The sequence below is a fragment of the Budorcas taxicolor genome, chromosome 5, assembly GCF_023091745.1.
Source record: "Budorcas taxicolor isolate Tak-1 chromosome 5, Takin1.1, whole genome shotgun sequence".
Lineage (NCBI taxonomy): Eukaryota > Metazoa > Chordata > Mammalia > Artiodactyla > Bovidae > Budorcas > Budorcas taxicolor.
Genome location: NC_068914.1, coordinates 156,483,689 through 156,508,963, shown reverse-complemented (window position 1 = coordinate 156,508,963; position 25,275 = coordinate 156,483,689). Strand labels below are relative to the sequence as shown.

The 25,275-nt window shown below is 53.7% G+C and overlaps 1 protein-coding gene across 1 annotated transcript; it reads right to left on the bottom strand.

Annotated features, from left to right (window-relative positions):
• Nucleotides 1–373: 373 nt before the first annotated feature.
• SEPTIN3 (septin 3) lies at nt 374–23,454 on the bottom strand. Its single transcript, XM_052640180.1, has 11 exons — nt 22,104–23,454; nt 14,272–14,463; nt 12,354–12,482; nt 11,594–11,675; nt 9,308–9,445; nt 7,908–8,025; nt 6,957–7,052; nt 4,276–4,375; nt 2,997–3,048; nt 2,622–2,715; nt 374–439 (listed from the first exon to the last, which is right to left on the bottom strand). Exons 1-11 carry the CDS (start codon nt 23,452–23,454, stop codon nt 374–376), a joined length of 2,418 nt encoding a protein of 805 aa, XP_052496140.1.
• Between the last annotated feature and the right edge of the window lie 1,821 nt (nt 23,455–25,275).

Here is a 25,275-nt window from a genome sequence, read left to right as displayed (position 1 = left end):
CAGCTCATGCAGATGAATGGACAGGGAGCAACGCCATATCCCTTGGAGATGGTTACAAGTAGCTGATATGGGTTTGCAAGGGCAGAAGAAGCTCTTGATGAGTTCTTTCACCCTACGGATGGGCTAGGACCGGCTGACACAGACGATGGAGGAGGGCAGTGCTGGCGGGAACTCCATTCCACTGGGAGGAGAGGGGTGGTGTGGATAAATGGAAGCAGCAACTGTCCTAAAGAGGCAGCTGGCCGCCCCCATCTGCTGAGGGCTGAGAGGGGCTGTGGTGGTGGGCCCGACACGCACAGCGCTAAAGAGCGCGTGGCCCTGCAGCAAGAAGAGCTGAGCGGAATGGAGGGAGGAGCGGCGCCTGGAATGGCCTTCATTCGGCAGTGGGGCAGGGGGTGGCTGGCACAGGTGGAAGGACAGTGCCCAGGAGGCCTTCTCCCTGCAGGGGGGTTGAGAACGGTTGAGGGTGTGGAGACCGGCAGCTGACAGCAGGCATACAGAACAGCTCCTCCAGGGAGGCTGAGATCACGGTTGAGGAGCCCCAGGCATCATTCTCCTATTCTCTTCCTCGGCCTCGCCGGGGCCCCCCATGCCCACCCCAGACCTTCCCTGTGAGGCCAAGGTGTCCAGTCCCACATCTTCGTATAAGCCAGGGGTCCCTCTTCTGTTGAAACTTAGCAACCTCTGGATTCTAACCCTGCGCTATTCTGCTCTGACTGGTGCCTAACCTGGGATAACTGTGTGGGTGAGGGAAGATGGAGGTTGGAATGGTAATAAGCTTCCAGAAAAGATTGGAGACCATGAGTTAGGGGCCACTAGCAATCTGATCACCCACCTCTTTCTCCTGGTCTGCTGAATCTTGGTCTTAAGTCTATATGTTTTCCTAGCACCTGAGTGATAAGGGCCTATAAATGCTGGGATTTGTAGAAGGCCAGTAAAACACCTCGGGCTGGACCAGGAGATGAAACAGGAGGTTGTAAGAGGTCACTGTAAACTGTATCAATTTTTCCCCTTGCCTGAGGCTAAATTGTTTCCCCAGCTTGAAATTTCAGCCACCTTACAGACTAAAGGAGAAAGAGTAACTTGTGTGTCAAACAACATGGAAAATATATGCATTAATAAATACAGGGCTGAAGGGGAAGGCAAGAAAAGGCTACTTGTAGGCTTGTGAGTATCATTGGGCATGTCTACAGGGGTGAGGAAGAGGAAGTGCAGAAAGCTGAGAAAGACAGACAAAAATGCAAGTAGCTTCAACACGAGAAAGAGAATAGAAGAGAAGGAGAGGGAAGTCAAGTATACACAAGAAGGAGGAGAAACAGAAGCCAGCTTTAAGGAGGAAGAGTCCTGATGGACAGGAGGGAGATGAGGTTCAAAACTGTCTCTGAAGCCAAACAACCAAGAAAGACAAACACTGTATATTGTTCTTGATACTTCTTTAGACTCAGTTCTGCTAGGACCTGACACCTAAAACAAAGGTTGTCTCACTTGACCAGCACATGTGTTTCTTTAACCAGACACTGGGAACCACAGAGCTCCCTGTGTCCTGTCCTTTGCAAGGCTGCCCACAAGCTCACGGCCGTTTTCATCGCTCGACTGCAGAAACTGTGTTTCCCATGCTTCTCACAGATCTGATTTCCCTTGTAATCTCCTTTTGTACTGTCCTGTGATTTTACTGGGGATGTTAAGTGGCCTAAAGTCACTTTTGGAAGTAACCTGGCCATAAATCCTAAATATAGAAGTGCAGCTCAAGTGGATTAGGCTAAAAGGAAACGAAAGATGTCAGAGGGGGCAGGACAAAGGAAGGAGGGAAAGGGAAGAAAGAGAGAAGAGGGGAGCAGAGGAGAGTGAGGCAGGGGGCTGGCGGTGGGATATGTGGAAAGCAGCAGTCTGCGACAGAGACAGGTGGTAGCTTCTGGACAGTGAATGCCACACAGACCGAAGGGTGGAGCTCTCTCCTCCACTTGTAGGCACTAATTCTGCAGGAGCCCAGCACTGGCCAACTTCTCTGCTCTCCCTAATCTTTCTTTTCCCCAAAAGTCCTAGCCTCACAACAGACCACCCCGGGCTTACAGGGAGGTTAAGTCCTCAACTCCCCCCACCCCACCATCCCAGGTCGAGCTCCACAGACCATCTTTGGAGAATCTCTGCGGTCCCTGCTCACAGGTGGGTTCAGAGATAAGAAAGCGTTACCTGAGGCTCACCTGCTCCCATCATTTTTAAATGAAGCCTCCCCCAGACCTCTTGAGTGAGGCACACGGCCTTGTTCTGGGACACAAGGAAAGGAGACAGATAATGGACAGCCATGGAGGAACCAAGCTTACTAGGAACTTTCCAGGGAGGCAGTATAAATACCTCAGCCCTGCACAGGCGCACACACATACACACATATGCACGCACACACACATACACACTCTCTCTCGTACACACACAACACACACACACACACTGTAGACAAGATGCTCCACAATTACCAGACAGGCCTGTGGGACAGAGTAGAAAGGAAGAAGGTGGTGGGTGGTGGTCTGAGGATGTGTGTGTGTGGGGAAGTGGGTATGTATGATGATACGGAGAAAGGGCAGTCATGGGTTACTGCCGTGGCCTTCCTCTGTGTCCACGCTCACCGGGGGGAGGCCTCCATTGTCATTAAGACGCTTGGCCCTGTAGGTCTCATAGTGGATGTTGTGTGTCACTTCCTTGAGGTCCTGGAGGTGCGTCCTGAAGGACACAGGGCAAGAGAAAGAGGGATGATTAGGGGCAGGACGAGGGAGAGAGGGCCCACGTCTGCGGTCAACACATGGCTTCCAGGGTCTGGACCCGGTGACTGGGACCAGAGAGCCAATGACACCTCTTGAGCCCCTTGTCCTTCAAGATGGGAGTGGGGACTGCGGCAGAAGCTCTGTCAGAGGGACCTGGGGACCGAGGAAGTGGATCTGAACAAGTGGCCTCTGGACCCCAAATAATTAAACCTGCCATCGGATGGGAGGGGTGCGTCTTACCTGATGACAAAGTCTCGAAGCAGGGCAAACTCACAGTGGTTGAGGTTTTCCACTGTGAACAAACAAACAACAAAAACAGGTGGTCATTCACTAATGCAGATACCAGCAGGTGAACTTCTCTTCAGGTCATGGACTGAGCCATGGGTCGGGCATTTGCCACCTTCCAGAGTTGTGCTCATCTGGGCACTCAACTGCGCTGGATTTTACTCATTGAACAAGGATTCATGAAGCAGCGACAAGGGCACAAAACTACTCTAGACCCTGTGGAATAATAGCTCATAGGTAGTATTATATTCCCCATTTTATAGGAAAAGAAACTAATACACACGGAGTCTAAGAAACTTGCCCAAGGCTGAAGACACAATTTCCATCTTTAAGGAGCTTCTAACCTGATTGGAAGACAGTAAACACACAGAGAGAATAATCGAGCCATCTTAAAAAGGTCAGGATGGCTTGGTAAATCTAATTCAATATAGATCAAGTGCCTACTATTTGCAAATCACTTGACAAAGACGATGGAAGCTGAAGAGAATTAAGTCATGAGCACTCTTTCTCATAGTCTATGGGTAGGACAGATGTTCTTATAATTTCATTCAATTCAATTGATGAGAAAAATGCTATTTTTTAAAAAATCCCAACAAAAGATAGAAAAATAAGAGACAACAGGATATAATGGGATAAACTTGGTTTTGAAATCAAAATATCCAGGTCTAAAATCCAGGTTTCACCACTAATAAGTCATGTGATCTTGGGCAGGACACTTAACCTGAGATCCAAGTGCCTCAGCGAGGATGATCTGAGAACAGGGATTCCATCCCTACCCTGCCCCCCTCCGAGGGTATCATGATGAATTCATCACCTAAGTGATTCTCTGAGAGCTCTCAGAATCACTGTGACCTTCTCAAGGTCACATCATTCCTAATAAAATGAAAATGGTAACATCTGACAACCCTTCAGCAGCTTTTCAGATCATGCCTCCTTTCATGTGAAAACCTTTCTCTGGTTTTTCTGATCTTTATTAATCTCTCCATGTTCTGAACTCCTTTGACCCTCAAGCTAGTGCCTCCCGGTCAGGTGCTAAATCCATCTTTTATTTCTTCCTGCTCATGGGTCTCAGCTTCTCAATTAGATTGTAAGCCCCTTACGGCAGGGTCTGGCTGGCTCTGGCTGGCATTCATTTTATATCTTGCATCCTAGGACTGTGCCTTGACCTACAGATGCTTAATTAATAAGCATAATTGACTGGCAACCAGTTCTTCAAGAAGATGCATTGAATTACCTTCAATGATGCCCCAGGGAGTTTTTCTGCCGAGGACCCGCTTGCCATTCACTTGGTACTCCTTGTCACTTCCCACCACAGCGAAAGGCATGCTCTCCTGCTGACAAAGCAGACACCCGCGCATGTCATCCTTCTACTCTTTGCGCCTCCAAGGGTAGGATGGCATACAGTCCTGGGCCTCTAACCTTGAACTGCACATTTCTGAAGCTCATTCAGTGATCCCACTGATGGCAGAAGCCAGGCTCTTGTCTCTTAAAAAGAGCACTGGACTGGGAGTCTGAAGTCCCAGGGTCCCAGACCTGATTGCTCCCCTGCCTGGCTGGTTAACCTCAGTAAATCAGCTTTCCCACAACTGGCGAATGCTTTGTATTCTTTAGCCCTTTTAACAGGGTTTGGTTTGATTTGGAACAACTCTGTGAGCTAGCCAAGAAAGACAGACCTCTTAGACGACACCCACCCAATGGACAGCCAAAGTAATGAGTTTTACGTGGTCTCCCGCACTGGCAGAGGCCCATGCCTGCTGCCCTGCCAGAGTTCAAAGGCCACTTTCTGATGTACCTAGGCTCCTCTGCTCCAGCAGGTGTCTGTTCCCAAGTTGATCTGCCTGGTGTGTACCGTTACTGCATTTTGATAAACTAACTATTATATAAGCTGAAGACATATCAGTGTGGAGATCTGTTTCTCTGAAAATGAGATGTTTCAGAAAGACTTGATAAAAGTGAGTTCCTTTTGCATTAACAGTGGATTTAGCAGGACTTCCCTGGTGGTACAGTGGTTAAGAATCTGCCTTTCAATGCAAGGGACATGAGTTTGATCCCTGGCTAGGAGACTAAGATCCCACATGCCACAGGGCCCAAGCTCCTCAATTAGGGAGCCTGCATGCTGCAAATTACAGAACCCATGTGCTCTGGCCCCAGCTAAAGAGGAGCCCCAAAGCTGCAATGAAAAGCCTGGATGCCACAACTAAGACTAGACATAGTAAAAAAACGTATTTTTTTTTAAAAAAAAGCACTGAATTTTTAAAAAGAGTGGACTTATCTCCAAAGAAGAGGCCTTGTCTCTACATAAAAAGAACATTTAATGAACATGATGGGTTTTTGATATTTTAATTTAATAATTCAGTAAAACATCTATTTTAAAACATTTAAGATTTGTATGTTTCATTTTTTAAATGATTTCTTCAGTTGATTTTTTCAATGAACTACCTGTCTCAACTACATCAGGTGAGGGACTCCTCCTAGGTTACCACACTTGATGAGAAGGAGACTCAAGGCCTAAGTGAGGGATGTGTCCCAGGTTACAGTGATTAAAAGACGCTTACTCCTTGGAAGAAAAGTTATGACCAACCTAGATAGCATATTCAAAAGCAGAGACATTACTTTGCCGACTAAGGTCCGTCTACTCAAGGCTATCGTTTTTCCAGTGGTCAGGTATGGATGTGAGAGTTGGACTGTGAAGAAAGCTGAGCGCTGAAGAATTGATGCTTTTGAACTGTGGTGTTGGAGAAGACTCTTGAGAGTCCCTTGGACTGCAAGGAGATCCAACCAGTCCATTCTGAAGGAGATCAGCCCTGGGATTTCTTTGGAAGGAATGATGCTAAAGCTGAAACTCCAGTACTTTGGCCACCTCATGAGAAGAGTTGACTCATTGGAAAAGACTCTGATGCTGGGAGGGATTGGAGGCAGGAGGAGAAGGGGACGACAGAGGATGAGATGGCTGGATGGCATCACTGACTCGATGGACGTGAGTCTGAGTGAACTCCGGGAGATGGTGACGGACAGGGAGGCCTGGCGTGCTGCGATTCATGGGGTCGCAAAGAGTCAGACACGACTGAGTGACTGAACTGAACTGACTGACTGACAGTGATTAGTGGAAAAGCTCAGACTAGAACCCAGGATTCTGATGAGGAATCACAGAACAGTGGAAGTTTAGAATTGAGAGAGATCTCGGAAATCATAAAGGTCAAGGGTTTCCCAGCCAGGTTTCATGAAGCCTTAAGATTCCCAGAAAACATCTCAGGGGCTGCTCAGAAGTTAGGATTGAAAAGACCCTGATGCTGGGAAATATCGAAGGCAGGAGGAGAAGGGGGCAGCAGAGGATGAGATGGCTGGATGGCATCATCAACTCAATGCATGAATTTGAGCAAATTCTTCCGGGAGATGGTGAAGGACAGGGAAGTCTGGCGTGCTGCAGTCCACGGGATCGCAAAGAGCTGGACACGACTGAGCGACTGAACAACATACTGGAGTCTGTCTGACACTTAGCTTTTTAGAAAGGGTTCTTCCAGGGGAGCAAAAGAGCCAATAAGCCACTCATCTAGCCTGATCTCTGAATTTTAAAGAAGGAGAAACTGAGGAGGAGCTCTGCCTGAAGCTTTTTCTGCCTATATCCTTCCATCACCCCATACTCTGGTTTTGCTTGGCCTGGTAGGGGAACCAGCAGCTTCTGTTGGCTCTGGGGATGAACAGGAGAATCTGGCTTTCTGGGTGCAGGGTTCACAGTCACAGCAAGGGCCCCCAGTCCTCTTCCTCTCCCATGCCACTTCTGGTCTGGGTCAGGCAAGGTGGGGCAGGGAGTTTGGAAAGGGGAAAGCAGGAGGAAAAACAGAAGTGGTACATGATACATATCCCAGGGGGACCAATGTGGGCATCTATGTGATGAACAGAGTCCTAGGCACCTACCCGGATTTTGTCATTCTCTGTCTTATCCTCCAAATCCTCATCAAATTCCTTCTGGGGGTAGAATTCAATGCCGTTCACTTCAAGCTCCTTCCGAACCTAGAGGCGGGCGGGAGAAGCATGGTAGCCAAACGTCAGGAAAGAGAGAGGGCTACGTGTGTGTGTGCATGCTTGTGCAAATGTGTGCATACTGAAGCCAGAGGGGTAAATGGCAGTCATCTTTGAACTCTGAGGCCCTGGGCAGCAGGAGGATCCTGAATGAATGGGAGCCCCAGCCCTGCAGTTACCCCTGCCCACCGCAGCCTGCCACAAGGAAGAATCCGGGGGTGCAGTCTGTTTCTCTCAGGGTGTGTAAGATCAGGATCCAGACAAGCAGGACCGCTCAGAACAGACTCCATGGGGGCAGTGCTCATGCCTTACTTGTTTCACTCCTCTTGGCAGGGAAGAGAGGTCCAGCTCGCCACCCCCAGCCTCTCCCCATTTGTCCTCTTTCAAAGCTCAGCTTAAGTCTCCTCCTCCAGGAAGCCACCAATGCTTTTCAATAATCTCCTTGATGAAGTTTCTTAAAGGCAGCAAACGTCTTTATACTTCTCCGGCATTTCCCCAACCCAGTCCCCTGTGTGTCCAGCACAGGACAGAGCTTATGGAAAATAACGATAAAGACCAGTGGGTGGTTGATTAATTAGTCTCGTCCTTCAAGCAACCTAACAGTGCGGAATGGTTTCTCACGTTGGAGGTGATTTATGCATTTAGTGGTGTTTGCAGGTACGTTGCGAGAAGGCTGGAGCCGCACTAACTTCTCTTCTCCACCAGCCTCGCCTCTCTAACAGTTGAGTAGGAGCCAGGTGGGAAGTGGGGTAGGAGGTGGGTATAGTAATAGAGGATAGATGAGGGCTTGGACCAGAGGGGGAGAGGCAAGCATGGGGACAGGAAAAGGAGGAGGGGCCTTCTCACCCTTTGCTTGAATTCAGACTTCTCCTCCAGGGTCATGGTGTCAGCCTTAGCAATGACGGGAATGATGTTCACAACTTTGCTGAGGTGTTTCATGAACTCCAGGTCGAGAGGTCGCAAGCTGGGGCCCAGAGGAGGTGGGGTGTCAGAGCCACCATGCCCTCCCCCACTCAGCCACTGCCACCACTCCAGGGGCACCCTTGGGACAGGAGGACTGGGCTGAGAACTGGCTGAGGTAGCCACCATCTCCTGTCTGCAGAACAGAACTCAACTCTCTACCCACACATGGTCCACCAACTCCCTTTCTCTCTCCCTTGGCTCTGGGGTATATCCTGGCTTTCTTTAAGCCCCACTCAAACCACTCCTTCACAACACCTTTTCTGACCTGAGATTTCTTTCTCCTGGGAACAGCCATGGACTGTTGTCCCTACCCACGCATCCTCGTATCTTGGTTATACGTGTGTCTATTCTGCCTACGGGGCAGCACTTTTGGACAGGCCTCCCCCTGTCCCCAAGTATTCCTGCAGGGGTCCAGCTGGGGCCTGGCCCCTCCCCTACCCGAGGGCCTCTGGACTCTGGGGCCCCGATCTGGCTGTAGTTTGAAGTCCACCAGATATTTAAGGCAGGCTGCCTGCTGGCCTTCTCTGACCTTGGGTCCAGGCTCTAGGGAGGGATAAACGCTAGCTTTCCTGCTGAGTTCCTGAGCTGCACCGTTGAAAACCTGCTGAACGTCTGGCTCCTTCAAAACTGGGGGCCTGCTGCGCTTGTGCCATCATCTCAAGAATGAAATTCTTGCCTAGTCACTGGGCTCAGGGACAGTTAGGAGACCTCCCTAGCAGGAAGGTGGCCTGCTTGTCCATTTGGATGGCTCCATTCTCCAGGGGCACTCCCTATCGTTCAGCCTTGCCTGATGCTCACAACCAGAGTTCCCGGCATGCCCGACGGTTGTCAGCCTTCATTGCTGGACACCTGGCTCCTCTTGCTGGGCTGGCCACCCTCCAAATGCCTACAGCTGGGTCCCCCCTCCCCACCTCCACCTGAACACCAGCCCCAATCCAGTAGCCTGGGCCCTTCCCATCTCATCCTTCTTGCTGCCCCTGACCCCAGACCTCTGCATAGCATGTATCTGTTGAACAAACGAGGAGCCCTTTGCTCACAGCAACCAACTTCTGTCCGCTGGCACAGTGGTGCTATGGCGCTAACACACCGATGGGCAGCATGGGGGCTGATGGTGAGCTTCTCTCTCCTGTCAAGGATCTCTGGGGGACTCCCAGGGCCATGACTATGCGGGGGCCCACCTGACCTCCCCAGCTGAGTCTAGATATCGCCCATTCACTACAGGCTGGGATCAAATGATGCAAACCAGAGGCAGGCGCGGGGACGGGGGCGGGCCTGGCACATACGAGTGTCCGGTCGGAGAGATGAAGTAGAGGCAGCAGTGGACGCGGGTGTCAGGGATGCGTTTCTTCCTGGCGATGTTCACCTCCTCCTTCAGGAACTTCTCGTACTGCTCGTTGACGTACTTCTCAATGGGCTCCCAGCTGGAGGAGGGGGAAGAAAGCAGATGGAGGCCCAGAAGGACACAACCCGGGAGCTCCTCTCACCAGGGTCAGGAGGCAGGCTCTCACCTCCATCTCACTCACTGCCTCCCGAGGGCTCTCGGTGACCTGTTGCCTATTGTCTCTCAGCCCCCATGGGTGGCTTTCCCTGTTAGCAAGGGCAGAACTCCTCTGTGGTCCGAGTCCTCTGATTGGCCTGTGGGAACCTGCAGAATCCCACCCTACTCCTGACAGCGGTGCACTTTCCCCACATCCATCACTTACTAGCTGGGCCACTCTGGGGAAGTCTCTGCCCTTCTCTGAAGCTCTTTTCTCATAAGTGAAAAGAGAGTAACAACAGGTGCCTGGAGAGAGTCATGTAAGAATTAGGACAGAGGTATAATACTGAACGGGGCTTCCCTGGTGGCTCAGTGGTAGAGTCCTCCTGCAATGCAAGAGATGTAGGTTCGATCCCTGGGTCAGGAAGATCCCCTGGAGAAGGAAATGGCCACCCGTTCTAGTATTCTTGCCTGGGAAATCCCATGGACAGAGGAATTTGACGGGCTATAGTCCAAGGGGTTGCAAAGAGTCGGACACGACTGAGGGGCTAAACGACAACAACATAGTTCTGAACAGAGAAATGGTGCAGAGAAAGCACTCAAGCCTGGCGCTGTAATAATCATAGCATAAGCACAAGCATATATTAACCCCAGCGCAACAATTCATCCTTATCATGCTGTTGCTATAATAGTAACCTTTCCCTGTCTAGGAGTGTGTGGACAGCCAGAGAAGAAGGTGACCAGCCACTTTCTGAGATCAATACAGCAAATTCCAAGGTGTGTTGTTGAGAGGCCCTGTCTGGCTGGGGCAGCCCCAGGCTCCCTCACAGAGGCACAGCTGTCTTCACCCCTGTCTGGGAGCAAACTTCTGCCCAGAGCCTTCTGTAAAGCAAGGAGTGTCACTTGCCATCTGGTTTTACAAGGATTAAGTCATTAGCCACTGTAGTCACTGACCTACAATATATCCTGGAAGGAATTTGGGACAAAGAACAAGATAAGGCTCTCTGCGCTTTAGGGAAACAGGCCCTTCAATAGTTGTATTTCAGGAAAAAAAATTTTGGACCCAAATTCTTACACTTTCCCATACTTAGAAAAGCACTAAAATCATTAACAGAGATCTCTGTTCCTCCTAACTGGCAGTAGCCTTCTGCTGAGATGTATGCCTGGCTGCACGTATCCCCAGTCAAAAAGCACAGGTATACTGGCCTCCGCCCACCTTTTCAGAGCAGGTCCTCCGAGCCATCTGGGAGGCTGACTCAGGCTACAGTCTTCAGTGTGTGCGTGTGTGCTCAGTTGCTAAGCCGTTCCGACTCTTTGTGATCCCAAGGACTGCAGCCCGCCAGGCTCCTCTGTCCGTGGGATTCTCCAGGCAAGAATACTGGAGTGGGCTGCCATTCCCTTCTCTAGGGGATCTTCCTGAGCCAGGAAATGAACCTGCGTCTCTTGTGTCTCCTGCATTGGCAGGCAGATTGCTTACCTCTGAGCCACTTGGGGAGCCCTCAGTAAGACAGTGAATAAGACCCGACTTAGAACTCTTACACTGTGCTGCTTCTTTTTTTTTTTTTTTTTTTTTGGCTGCACCATGAGGCAGGCACTGTGCGTTCTGTTCACAGCCGACACTTCCATCCTCACCTGGGCAGTGTGCTTCCCCCATTTTGGCTGGATGCTGGATCCCCAGAGGCTCTCTCCTCATGGGAACCGCCCTCCCCCGTTTCCCTCCTGCCCTCTCTTTGTCCAGGTGGCCAACACCTGGCCCTCAGGCCAAGCCATCTGCCACAACCTCCAGGTCCACCTGGGTTTGCACCCCAGCTCCCCCTGCTCCGTTGCTCCAGCTCCTGACCCACTCCCATCTCCAGGCAATGCCTCGGCTGACATTCCCTCTGCTCTGTCCCCCTCTATCCTCACGCCTGGGCCCCATTTGGTCCTCTCCACTTGCTTCCTGACAACCCCCCTCCCCTCTTTCAGCAAGTCTTGCCATTTGAGCCCTCAGCATGGAGGGCACAGATGGTTCTCAGTTTGAGTGAATCTACTCCACATTCAGTGTCTGCCTGGCAGTCTTTAGGATGGAGGTCTCATACACGGGCAGACATACCAGTTTTCATTGTTGATCTGGTCTCCAAAGCCCGGGGTGTCAATGACAGTCAGCTTCATCTTGACACCACCTTCCTCGATCACTGGGGAGGGAACAGAAAAGGCACCCGGAGGGTCACTCCTCCAGCTGATGCCAGGTGCCCCACTGCCTACCAGCTGGGGGAGACCTGGGCTCCTTACTTCTACAGGACCAATGATTGGAAAAATCAAGTTCAGGGTCCTCAACCCTTCAACACCTTTGTTCATGCCGTTCCCTGCACCTAGAATGCCCTCCTTACCCCTCTGTCTGTCTAAATCTACCCAGTCTTGGGACTTCTCTGGTGGGCCAGTGGCTAAGACTCCATGCTCCCAATGCAGGGAGGCCCATGTCCAATTCTTGGTTGGGAACTAGGGTTGCAGACATGAACACTTTGCACGCTGCAAAGAGTTCTCGTGCCCCACTGAAGATCCCTCATGCTGTAACTAAGACCTGGTGCAGCCCAAAAAAAAAAAAAAAAGAGTATTTTTTTTTTTAATGAAAAGAAAAAAATCCACCAGGCTTTATCATCCCACTCAAGTCCTACTTCATTCCTCTCTAATTCCCACACCCCCTTTTCTGGACTTACAGTCGAAAGACCTGGCTCCATCTTGTTCAAGGGCTTAATTCTATTCCATCTTCAGGTTGTCTTTCATTTGTCTCACCCCCCAGATGCCCCATTCTTCCCCTATTCTGGCAGAGGCCCTTGGGACAGTGCCCATCAGGGTCCCTGCTGGGTCCTCACCATGCCCAATAGCTTTGATCTCCACTGTCTTGGGAATCTTCTCCTCCCGGTTCCAGCTGGAGGCCTTGCGGCTCACTTGGGATTTGAAGAGGGTGTTGACCAGTGTTGACTTGCCCAGTCCACTCTGACCTGCAGCGAGACAGGAAGGGGATGAGAAGGCAGGAAGACTCCAGGCCCAGCTCCCAAGCCTAGCATCTCTCCCCTGAGCTTACAGAATTCTAGAGCTGTGATCCAAGTCCTTGACTGACCACTCACTGGAGAGGCTAGAGGCTGAGCAGGGAGAGCGAGTGGGTGGGAATGCTTTCCTACTTGCTGGTGAAGGACCTGGGGAAACATCAGTCGAATTGCACATTTTCTCCTTCTGGAGCCCTGGGAGCACTGGGAAAGGGGCAACCTCTGCACTTGTGTACTGGTTTTCTGTTTCATTTTTGCTTGACCTAAGTCTTTAGTCCTTAATCACACTTAAAGATGGAATTACTTTGCATACTGACTTTACGCTTCTGAAGATTTCATTCCAAGGAAGAGCTCCACAACTAAAAGATAGGTGAAAACCACTGGTCTGAGCAGAGTGTTTCTCAAACATGCACAAGAATCACAGGATAATAACCAAGGCTGAGTGAAGAATCAATGCTTTTGAATTGTGGCTCTGGAAAAGACTCTTGAGAGTCCCTTGGACTGCAAGGAGATCAAACCAAACAAACCCAAAGGAAATCAACCTTGAATATTTATTGGAAGGACTGATGCTAAAGCCAAAACTCCAATACTTTGGCCACCTGATGCAAAGAGCCGACTCATTGGAAAAGACCCTGATGCTGGGAAAGAAGGCAAAAAAGAAGGGAGTGATAGAGGATGAGATGGTTAGATAGCATCACTGACTCAATGGACATGAATTTGAGCAAACTCTGGGAGACAGTGAAGGACAGGGGAACCTGGTGTGCTGCAGTCCATGGGGTTGCAAAGAGTAAGACATGGCTTAGCGATTAAACAACAACAAAGATGCTACATGGGAAGTGGTAAGAGATGAGTGGAGAAGTAGCACCAGGCCAGGCTAGGAATTCAAACCCTTCAATTTATGAAATATTGTTAAGTAGGATGAGTTTTGCAGGGTGGAAAAATTATTCAGTCACTGGTAGACAATGGATTGAAGACAGGGAACCAGGAGAAAAATAAGTAATGTCATCATGCACGCTGTCTAGTTTAGCCAATATTTTTTAGAGCAAGACGTTCCAGATGATTTACACTCTGGCCCAGACATATGAGCAGCTCTGAGTCAGGTGGACGTGGTAACCCAGGGTAGTAGCAGGGTGCTGGCAGTGGAGATGGAGAGGGTAGACAGACTGGAAGAGATATTTGTGAGGTAAAATTGACAGTATTTAGTGACCAACTGGATTGGGGGATAAAGCAGGAGGAAGAAGGATGATTCCCAGACCCCAGTTTCAGCAACTGAGAAAATCTGTCAGTGCGATCAAAGGCAAAGGTCCCTTCCTGCTCTTACATTCTGTGGCCCAGTGACCCTACTTAGTGACCGATGTCCTGAAAATTCTCTTCAAGCTTGAAAGCACTATCAAAGATCAGAAAGAAGACCACCCTTCCTCTGACCCTCCCCCAACTCTTGAAGGTGAGGAAGAACAAGGGTGATGCTCCCAGGCCTTGAGCACAGCTATAAGGCTGCCTGTGTACAGAGAGGGGGGTGAGGGGGCCAGGTTGACCATCGTCCATCCACATCTCCCACCCTCAGATCAGCCAGCCTTGTGGGAAGAAAGGAGTAAGGCCTTTGTGATCAGCACGCTGAGATCTTTCCTCTGAGGAAGAGCTCGTTCTGGAGAAGCCAGGGCTGAGGCCATTCTAAAGAAAGAAGTGGGGTCCTAAAGGGCGCTGCCTGCCGCCAGGGTCTGCAGGGAGCGCACGGCCTCCGTACCGACCACCATGATGTTGAAGTCGAAGCCGGTCTTCATGGTCTTCTTGCGCATCTGCTCGATGATGGTGTCGATGCCGATGTAGCCCAGCAGGTTGGGGTTGATGCCCACGGGCTTCATGGGCACTGCCGGTTTAGGCCTGGGCTCAGGCACCAGCTCTGACATGGCTGCGTCCGTCCTGGTCTCCGGGAGCCCTGCAAAGCCAAGGTGGGAGGGGCGGGCTGAGGTCACGTGGACACCACAGTATTAGTCTCTGGATATACAATCATACAGAGTTAGGCCTGGATGGGACCGTGGATGTCCTCCAGTACAGGTCTCCCATCTCATAGATGTGGAGACTGAGGCCTGGGGGTGGGAGGCGGTGGTAAGGGCTCGCCTGAGAACAAAGAACAAGTCAGATGGAAAATCTGGACCAGTACCCAGACCCTCCAGTTGCTGGGGTACTTTCAAATGCATCTCGCTGCCCCAAAGCACCACATCCGTGTCTCTAACCCAGGGGTTTCTTCGCCTTGGCACTGCTGACATGCTAGGTCAGATAATTAGAGTAGGGAGCTGTCCTGGGCATTGGAGTCCATTTAGTGGCATCCCTGGCCTCTACTAGACGCCTGTGCACGCTTAGTCACTCAGTCGGGTCTGACTCTTTGCGACCCTTCAGACTATAGCCCACCAGGCTCTTCTGTCCATGGTATTTTTCAGGCAAGAATACTGGACTGGGTTGTCATTTCCTTATGCCAGAACTAGCTCCCAATTTAATGACCAAAAGCATTTTCAGACTATGCCAGATGTTGGCTGGCACTGCCAACAGTTGAGAAGCACTGACCTAAGAGATGTCTGGGGTTATTCCAACCTGAGTCCTGCCTCACCCAAATAAAGGGCAAAGCAAAGACCTTTTAGGATTCTGGACCTAATGTCTATTGACTGCCTGTCCCTGCCCTAGTTGCTTCGTCTTTTAGAAACCCATGGGTCTGGGACTTCCCCGGTGGTCCAGTGGTTAAGAATCTGCCTTGCAATGCAGAGCATGCGGGTTTGATCCCTGGTAGGGGAACTAAGATCCCACATGCTGAGGAACAGTTAAGCCCATGCACTGCAAATAGAGTCCATGAGCTACAACGAAAGATCCAGCATGCCACAACTAAGACCTATGCAACAAAATAATCTTTTTAAAGAAAGAAGCACATGCTGCTAAGTCACTTCAGTCTTGTCTGACTCCTAGCAACCCCATGGACTACAGCCCACCAGGCCCCTCCATCCATGGGATTCTCCAGGCAAGAACACTGGAGTAGGGTGCCATTGCTTTCTCCTCTAAGAAGCACATGGGGCTATCTCAACTCAGCAGAGCGAGCATCAGTCGTGTCTCCCAGTCTGTGTCCCCTCTGTTCCATGAGCACTGGTGCAAAGTAGGAGTCTCTGTGCCCTGAGGATCCCCAGACAGCCTCCACGCCTTATTATCATTTTTTAAGTCATTTATTGCTTTCAAATTTTTTGTTTGGCTGCACCGCACAGCATTCAGGACCTTAGTTCCCTGACCAGGCATCAAACCCATGCCACCCGCAGTGGACGTAAGAAGTATTAACCACTGAACCACCAGGGAAGTCCTCTCCAAGCCTTAGTTTTAAATCTGAGGAGGAGTAAGTCTCCCCTGCTGACCAATGAGGAGAGGATGAGGCCCAAGTAGGGGCAGTCACAGGCCTAAGATGACATGACACGCTGTGTTCTTGGCATGGTGGGTAACAGGAGAAAGGAGAGCCTGAGATCACAGCCCTTCCCCAGTGGAGAACAGCAAACACCCTTCTGGGTCTGGCGCATCATGGGCACGCTCATACACATGAGAAATCTGTGTTCCCCCATCAGGGCACTGTCCCTCCAGGGTGGGGTTCAGGACATGGCCTCCCCATAAGACGGGTGTATGTGGTGACGTGGGAAGGGCCTGGCTCTGTGACTTGCCTTCTCTGTGGCCTCGGGTGAACCGCCTGCCCCCATGCACCCGCCTCCTCTTCTGTAAACTTCTCAGGATAGTGATGAAGGCTGCGGGGAGCCCCGCACGTGAGACGCACCCCCACTCTGCCTCACTGCTGCAAACCCTCTTGGTCCTGCCCCTTCTCAGTTCCCAGTCAGGAGGGGGGATGAAGTGGTGTATGTGAAAGCACTTGTTAAAGGGAGGTGCCTGAGATGCTGATTCCCCAGCGCAGTCACTGGACTCCATGCTCTCTGGAGGCCCCCTTCCGGCCTGGCCGTTCTAGAATCCTATGGCTCCTGGTTACCACCCTGCAGGGTCTCCGGCCCACAGGGAGAAGTGATGGAGCTGCAGATGGGGAAGACAGAGAGGGCACGGAGCCTCCCTCCCCACCCCCGAAGCCAGCCAGGAGTCTGTTCTTGCTCCCCCACCACCTGGTCCTTTCCCCTGGTCCTGGCATGACTCTCCTCTCTCTCTCCACTGGAAACCGTTCTTTCCTTGTCATCCGCGGGCACAGCCAAATCTGACAGAGTCTCGGGACCTCCCCAGGGCCTGGCGTGGTTCCCTCCTGCTTCCCAGGGAGTTGCCAGCCAGGCGGCTCCAGAAGGCACCCAGATTGGCCCAGGCCTGAAGCAGCTGACTATCAGCAGCCTGGCCTGAGCCTCCACTCCACACGTGGTTCCCGGGCCCAACTCAGCACACCTGCACTGGGGCCAATGCCCTGATTTCCCTGTCCAGCTGCTCGCCAGGCCAGTCCTCTCCATCCCCCGGATGCCTCTACGGCCAGCCCACTGGGTCACCACAACCACTGTTGTGAGATGGAGCCGTCTGTGTACACGTGTGTGTTTTGAGGGGGCAGGGTCTTACTCTGCAGACCTGGAAAATGAGTCTGGTATTTATTTATTTATGAGTCCTTGCCTCATACTGTCTGGTGAGGAGACCTCCAGAGCCCAGGGCGTACGCAGCTCCAAAGTTAAACTCTGTAGCTCCCTCCTCTGCCCCTGCAGCCCCTCCAGGTCTGGCCATGCCAGCTCCAGACGGGCAGCTGGCCCATCCTCGACTCCCAGGCGGATGGCCTCCGGGAGCCTCAGTGTTCTCAGGAAGACAGGGACAGTCCTGACCTCACTGGGTTGCTTTGATGCTTACACAAAAGTGTGGGCATAAACCTGGCACCGAACACATGCCAGTTGCCACCCTTCTTCAGGACAGGAGCCATGTCTTATGGATTTCTGTGCCCCAATGTACCTAGTATAACAAGGCACTCAGCAATGAATGAACGGATGCAAGCCTCACTGAGTAATGAATGAATGGATGCAAGCCTCACTGCAAGGCTGATGTTACTCAGAGTCATCACCTTTCTCCTCCTTTGGATGCTGCTCCCTTGGTGGAGCAGCTGACCTCCAACCCAGCAAATGGCTCTTGGGTGGGCCCCAGGCTCGGAGATAGACTCTATTATGAGACCTTCTCCCCATGCCACAACAGGGATTGGAGGAGGGGCTCCCCAGGGGTGGGGAAGAGCTAGGGATGGGCTCACAGCCGGATGTAACTGAAATATGCCATCCTGCCTACACGGTTCCTGGGGCTCCTTCTGAGCTCCCAGCTTTCTCGGGGCCCTGCCTGCAGCACCTCCTGCTGGGAGCCACCTGCCCCAACCGTGCTCCGGGGAAAGACCCTGTCCGTCCCCAGCTCAGCTCTGGCTTAGTCCCCACAGAACCTGCTACCCCCTGCCCCGCCCCCACCTCCCTGCCAAGCAAGAGCCCTGGTGCTTTCTTTTACAGGGAAATGAACGGGCTTTGTCTTTGCCCGACCCAGGGACACCACCCCTCTGCTGGGAAGGTGGCCGCAAAGGGAGGGGACCTTTCCAGAATAGCACCTGCCTTCCTGGCTTCGTGGGGATCCAGGGGGTGGGGAGGCTCTTCCTTCCGGAGCCGGAGATCATTCCCAACCCCCAGACCCCAGCAGTCTTTAAGACTCCACCCCCACCCGCAGAGGCAATTTCAGTCCACCCCTAGCTCCAGCCCCTGGCTCTCGGCGGAGAAATCACAAAAGATATCTTAGTACTTTCCCATTCACAGAAGCAAAGGGCGCTGAGATATATACCCCTTCCTCCATCCCAGTCCTCTGGAGGCCAGCGAGTTCCCTTGGAGACCACCAGCTGGTGCCTGTCTCAGCGTGCGCCCGCCCGCCGCTGTGTGTGGGGGAAGGGGTCTGTGTGTCAGCGCACAGGTCTCTGAGCCCGGCTGTAGGTGGTCCCGATACCTGTGCGTGGTGTGCGTGTGTGCTCGTCTTAGTGTGCTCCAGCGCGCATCGCGGTGCCCGCTTGCGTGTTCGGGGGTCTCCGTGCCTCTCCGCCTTCCCGTCTGTGCATTTCTCCAGGCTTGGGCATCTTGGGAAGTGTGCCACCGTGTGTGTGTCCGTGCACATATGTCACCGTGCGTGGGCTCCTCCGCGCTTCAACCCTCCCCCGGTAGCATCTCCAGCTGGGCTGGCAGGGGCCGCAGCCTCCGCCTCCTGGCGCGCGCCGATGGCCCGGCCGGCCTCCTTACCTTTGGACATGAATCCTCCTTTGTCTCCGTTTCCTCCGGGAAGATGCTCAAGGGCGCGGGGCTGCAAGGCTGAGCGGGACGCGGGCTCCTCCTGGGCCGAGTAGCCCCTGCAGCCGGGCCTCGCCCTTCGGCGTTCTCCGCCCACTCGCCCGGCCCGCGGCCCGGCCGCGCCGCCCCAGCGCCCCGCGCCGCCGCGCCCGCCCGAGACTTCGACTCCGTGGCTCGGCGCCGCGCTGCCCCTGCCCGCGCGCACCGATGCCGCCGCCGCCGCCGCCACCCGCACCACGTGACCCGCGCGCCGCCCGCCCCGCCGAGGGCCCCTCCCCCTCCCACGGCGCCGGCGCCCGCACCGGCTCTCCGCCCGCCCGCCCGCCCGCCCGCACGCCGGAGCGCGGGCCCCCAGCGCCGGCTGAGCGGGGGCGCTGGGCCTCGCAGGCTCGAGATGCCGGGCGGGGGGCGGCGCCCCGACCCCATCCCTCCGCCTGGATCCCTCTCCCGGCCTTTAACTCTCTAAGGCTGGGGTGGGCCGGGGGCGCGGGGGACCGGTGACAGCTGCGGGATGCGGCGCGCTAGCGTGAGTCACGCGGTGGTTGGGATGTTGGGCTGATTCCGTGGGGTTCTGCCCAGGCGTGGGTGCCGGTAGAACCCTGCCTGATTCAGGAGCCCGGGTTCCAGGCCTGGCTCTGGGATGACGAGCCCTATGACCTTGAACTGGTCAGGAACTTTCTTTCCTGGGCCTCAATTTACGGGTCAGAAAAAAAAAGAAAATCTTTCTTGCATTTAATCCTCATGAATGGATAGCATATTGCCAGGCCAGGTGGACATAGGAATGAGGACCATTCTCTTATATCCTCAAAGAGCTCTGGGTCTGGTGGGGTAAGACAGAACGCTGGACCGTCCTAACACAGGGCGTGCGGTGTGCACAGGGAAACTGCGGGTGCAGGGAGGTGGGCACTCTGGGAAGAGGGGGGTTTGTAGGATTTCCTGGAGGGGGTGGGGCCAAGATGGAAAAGCAAATGTAGGTGGGCGGGAAGAAGGGAAATCGTTCCATGGAGAGAGGAGGTCTGCGATGAAACCAGAAGTGAGAGCTGCCTGGTGCTGCGGGCAACAGAGCTCCTGCGCGCAAGGAAGCAGGGAAAATTCCAGACGGATACAGAGCAAAGAGGCTGGAGAAGTCCACAGCCTTGGGAGTCAAGCTAAGGAGGTGGACTTTAAAAGAAGGTAATGGTGAGTCACCAACAGCTGTTAAGCAGAAAGTGCTCCCATGAGATGAGTCCCTCATCTCATGCCAGTTGAAGGGGGAGGGTGGCCTCACAGGGGCAGAGGGATGGAGAGAAAGGGACACAGAGCCTAGGACTGAGGAGGCTGGGCCACAGAGTTGGAATCAGACTGACTGGGATGAAGGAGAGAGAAAGAGGAGGGTGCCTGGGTCTCTAGTGGGGTGGGGCCTGCAGCCCTGGGAATGCGATCAGGGAAGGCAGAAGTCAGGAAGAAAAGGGCTGCCTCTGGGCCTGCCTGGGAGCTGTCTGGGTGGAGGGGTCCGGCAGGCCGCTGGCTGTCCACACCTGCATTTCGGAAGAGAGGGCTGGGCTGAAGATGGAGAGAGAGCTGGGGTCCTGGAGGAGGGAAGACGAGAGCCTGAGTGGGCTCCCCCAGACCGAGTGTGCAGAGTGCAGTGGGAAGGGGGCTGACAACCCCCAACCCCAGGTAAGCCACAGGACCAGATGCTTTCTGAGCATCTGTTCCAGACCCAGAATCTCTGAGCCTTTGAAAGGCTGGGAATGAGACTGCCAGAAGAATTCCAATCGCTGGGTCCCCGTTACCTTGCATGAATGCATGCTAAGTCGCTTCAGTCGTGTTCGTCTCTTTGAGACATCTATGGACTATGGCCCACCAGGCTCCTCTGCCCAGGAGATTCTCCAGGCTCCTCTGCCCATGGAGTGGGTTGCCATGCCCTCCTCCAGGGGATCTTCCCATCCCAGGGATCAAACCCGAGTCTCTTATTGTACGTCTCCTGCACTGAAGGCAGGTTCTTTACCACTGCTGCCACTTTAGACATGTCAGCTCTATGATTTAGGCAAGTCACAGCCTCACGAAGACCAAATGAACTTCTGGCCCTTGTGTTGACCAGTTTATAGTTCGTGTAGGACTTCCAACATACAAGTCTCCAACTCACCCTGTAGGACTACAGCGCTGGGGCTAGGGAACCAAGAGAGATTTCCAGGTAAGACACCTTTTAAGCAACAGCTGTCAGGGCTTCCCCCCAGTGGCTAAGACTCCGAGCTCCCAATGCAAGGGTTCTGGGTTTGGTCTCTGGTTAAGGAACTAGATCCCACATGCTGCAACTAAGAGTTAAAATCTATAACTAAGAGTTAAAATCTTCCCTCTCAGGACTTCCCTGGTGGTCCAGTGGTTCAGAATCCACCTTCCAATGCAGGGAACATGGGTTGGATCCCTGGTCAGGAAACTAAGATCCGCATGTTGCATGTACTGCAACTAGAAAAATTCCACAGGCCATGATGAAGATCGAGGATCCTGCATGCTGCAACTGAGACCCAGTACAGCCAAATAAATAAACTTTTTAATGTTAAAAAAAAAAAGGAAACAGCAACAGCTATCTTCCTGAAAGGCTGAATGGGAATGATTTAGGTCTCACTAATAGTGTGAGATCACTGTTCACATCTGGAAGAGCCTGGCAGTGTTGACTGTTAGACAAATCACCACTTACTGAAGTGCTGGTCTACATTCTCATGTAGGTGGGTTGCTTTCAAGCTGGACTCACCTATAGCTCACCTGATTATTTTAGGTCTTCGGGGAACAGAGAGATAGTCATGGAAGATGGCAAAGGACAAACACGGCATAACTGCTCTCCCACAAATTACACCTGCAAGCCTTTCTTCTGAAGGCTTCCCTCAGCTTGAACTCTGACTGGCAGTTTGGGACCCAGCTCAGGCTGCCTCTCTTGTGTCCTGCCCCTCAATCCCATCCCCTTCCCCCAGCTCATTCAACTCTGACCTTAAAATCTTCCCTCCCAGGACTTTCCTGGTGGTCCAGAGGCTCAGAATCCACCTTCCAATGCAGGGAGCACGGATTGGACCCCTGGTCAGGGAAGTAAGATCCCACATGTTGCATGTGCCACAACTAAGACCCAGCACAACCAGATAAATAAACTAAATACATAGAAATTAAAATAAATGGCATTCTCACCTTAAAAAAAAAAATCTTCCCTCCCTTTCCAGATCTAGCCAAGCATAACCTCTCTCCAGGCCCTTACACCCCTGCCCGCCCACCCTCAGCAGCCCAGTGCCTCCCCAGCCCAGCTCTTTGCGTTTACCTTTGGTTTCTCTGGCCCGGTCCAGCTCTGCGGCCCAGTCCGTAGCAGCATCTGCTGTAGGGTGGCCCAGGGCTGCATCTGTGCTTCGGCTCAGCATTGATGGCTGGGTGGCAACGTCTGATGTCGCCAGGTTGATGACACCATCCAGTGTGGTCTCACCAGCAGCCGGGTCTGGGGTGACTGGCACAGCTGGACCCATGGCTATGACCAACCTGCTTATATCCACAGCTGGAGAATTCGTAGTCACACCCAGCTTGGCTGTGTTCACCAGCATGACTGTGTCCGGCCTGGCTGTGCCCAGCTTGACTGGATCTGGGGCTGCCCGTTCCATGGCTGCACCCCCTGTGGTGGATTTTGGCTTGGCTATGCCCTCTGTGGCTATGGCTTTGCCCACCTTGTCCGGGTCTGGAGTTACCGAGTCCATGCCCCTGCCAGGCTTGCTTGTGCCTACTGTAGCCCCATCCACGGCCGAGCCCAGATTGGTATCCAGATCAGGGGACTCAATGCCTGTGTCCAGTCTGGATGGATTTGGTGTAGCCAAGTTGACAGTCAAGCCGGGTCTGTTGGTGGTCCTTGTGGATAAACGGCTGGCTGTGCGTGGCCTTGTATCCAGAGCAGCCAAGTCCATGGCCATCGCGGGCCCTGTGGTAGGGGAGGCCCTTTGGAGATGGAGCCGGGGTCTTGGAATACCCCTGGACCGGGGTTTGCCTCTTCCTGGAGAAGCTCTGGCAGGAACGTGTGCAGTCACTGGAACGGGGTGCCTTGGACCCACTGAGCCTGGCCCCGCAGGACCTGGTGGACTCGGAGCCAAGCGGGACTGGAATGGTAGGGTCAGGTACGAGCTCACCAGGGGCTTCTCCACTGTGGGCATCCTGCTGGGTTTGGCCAGACCTGGGTTCCCTGGGCCCTCGGAGTGGACCCTGTCCCCTGGCACTAGGGTCACTGATGACGAGCCAACTGTGGGCAGCCTCCTTCCTCCGTGGGTGGCTGCCTCCCTGCCCGGGCTGGACAGCTCTTCCCAGTGAGAAGGCAGGGGGCCCAGGGGCCGTGCCTGCCTGTGCGGATGGACTGTTAAGGAGATGGAACTGAACTTCCTGGATGCCAGGCTCTTGCCAGTCTCCTGGGAGGACTCGCTCCAGGCCCTCGCTCCAAGGCCCGGTCGGCTGGAAGCCTGTGGGATGTGGCTTGGGGAGAAAGCATCCAGATGGAAGGTCTTCTTGAGAACAGGGATGAGAGGTGACACCCCGCCGGGGAGCTTAGAGGGGCGGGCTGGGCGGCCCAGCAGGTGGCTGCGGGAGGAGTTTCCGGGGCCGGGGGCCCCATGCGGCTGCATCTCAAAGTCGTGGTCCATCCAGGTCTTCCACTTTCCCCTGATCAACAGAGCAAAGGGGCCAAGCAGGGGTGAGGTGGTGGAGCCTGGAGGTGCCGGCCCTCCCCAACCTGACCAGCCGCTAGCCCTCCTCTGAAGGGGCCTTGTTTGGAGGGGGTGGTCAGGTCCTCAGTGGGGTACACGCACCCCCTTCCTACAGCTCCCACCGCTGCATGCCTACACACGTCACACTCACACACCTACCTGGACACCAGGTGAAGGCGGTACCCAGTGAGCAGGCTGCCTGGCGTGATGGATGAAACCTCTCTCTTTACCTGGGCCCCTGTCTCTGTGGACAACTCCGTGGAGGTCGCATATACATGTCTGAGGACCCCAGGGGGAGACAGTGGTTATGGGGGCCTGTCTGCCTCTTCCATAAGGGGCCAGAGGACTCTGGGTTCACACCCACACCCCCCAAAATAGGAATGCCAGTGTCCAGGTAGGAGGCTGAGTGACGACCCCTTTGGCTTGGGAACAGGGTAAGATCTGGAGCGCCTCCCAGAACCAGGGAAGAGCCCTAGGCTGCCTGCTGCTGGAGCCGAAGTGGAATTGGAGCTGAAGAAGGCCCTGGACGAGGGGAGGCGTGGGAAGTGCAGCAGTAACAAGCATTCATGGGGGACTCGTTCGGTGAACGCACCTCTGTCCCCGCTCCTGTCCCCAGAGTCACAAGCTACATCAGAGGTGAGCCCTGTGGCGGAAGCATTAACTCAGCCTTTGGGGTTCAAGGGCGGAGGCTGACCTGGGGCTGGGGGAATTCATACGGAGGGTCCAAGGGCAAGAAGACATGGCGTCTTTGTGAAAACCCTCTGTGGGGCTTCCAGGCTGTGTCTGGGGGAGGAGGAGACCAGGCTGCAGGTGTGCTGAGACCCAGGCCAGGCCACCACGTTGCTCGGGCCCTGGGAGGGGACCTGGTGGGATCTTGCAGGTGGTCACTCTGTGGCTATGTGGCAGAGAGACCGGGGGAACAGAGGAGGAGGCAAAAAGGGAGTCCTCTGGCGTCTGATGGTATGCTTTCATGGCTGTGGCCCCGGTTCAATCCGATCGGGGGGAACTGAGATCCCACAAGCTGCGTGGCAAGGAGAGCCACCACTCTATGGGCTGGGGTGGGGCTGGAGAAGGCTGAGCAGCACAGAGGAAGAAGCAGAGGGACCACCTGGTCATGGGGAGCTGGGGCAGGGGTAGGGGGCTGTCCAGGAATCTGGCTGGTGGTCTGCATGGATGAGCCATCCCCCGAGGGGAGCTCCCGAGTGCCCAGATGGCCAGCTGGTGCACACGCTGGGCTCCGTGGAGCCCTCCTTCTGGAACAGTTATTTCTGTTGCTTTCAACACAGCAGACAGGGATGTGATGCTGGGGGGTGGCTGCAGGGCTGGTAGCAGGGTTCACGGGGGAGTGTGACCCTGTGGCTAAAGCCCTAAAGTCTGGTGCAGGGACCAGGCAGGACATCAAAGGGTCTTCATCATCCCTCACAGCAGGGCCCCAGCCCCTCATCCCCCTCCAGTCGCATATTTGTCCCCAAGGCTGTCCTGGCCTTTATCACCTCCCTACTTGGCATGTCCCCGCAGCCCTGCTTGTGGGCCCTTACTCACAATGATACACCCTGGGCACAGGCTCACTTACCCTGCACTTAACCACAAACATCTACCCTTGGTGTACACACACACACACACACACACACACACACACACACACAGAGCTGGCCAGAGGACAGAATTTCCGAATCTGTTCTAACGTCCCCAGATCCCTTCCCTTCACTGAGCCTCCCTCCGTGCCCCATCAATCACTTGGTCCTGTCCTCCCCCCAG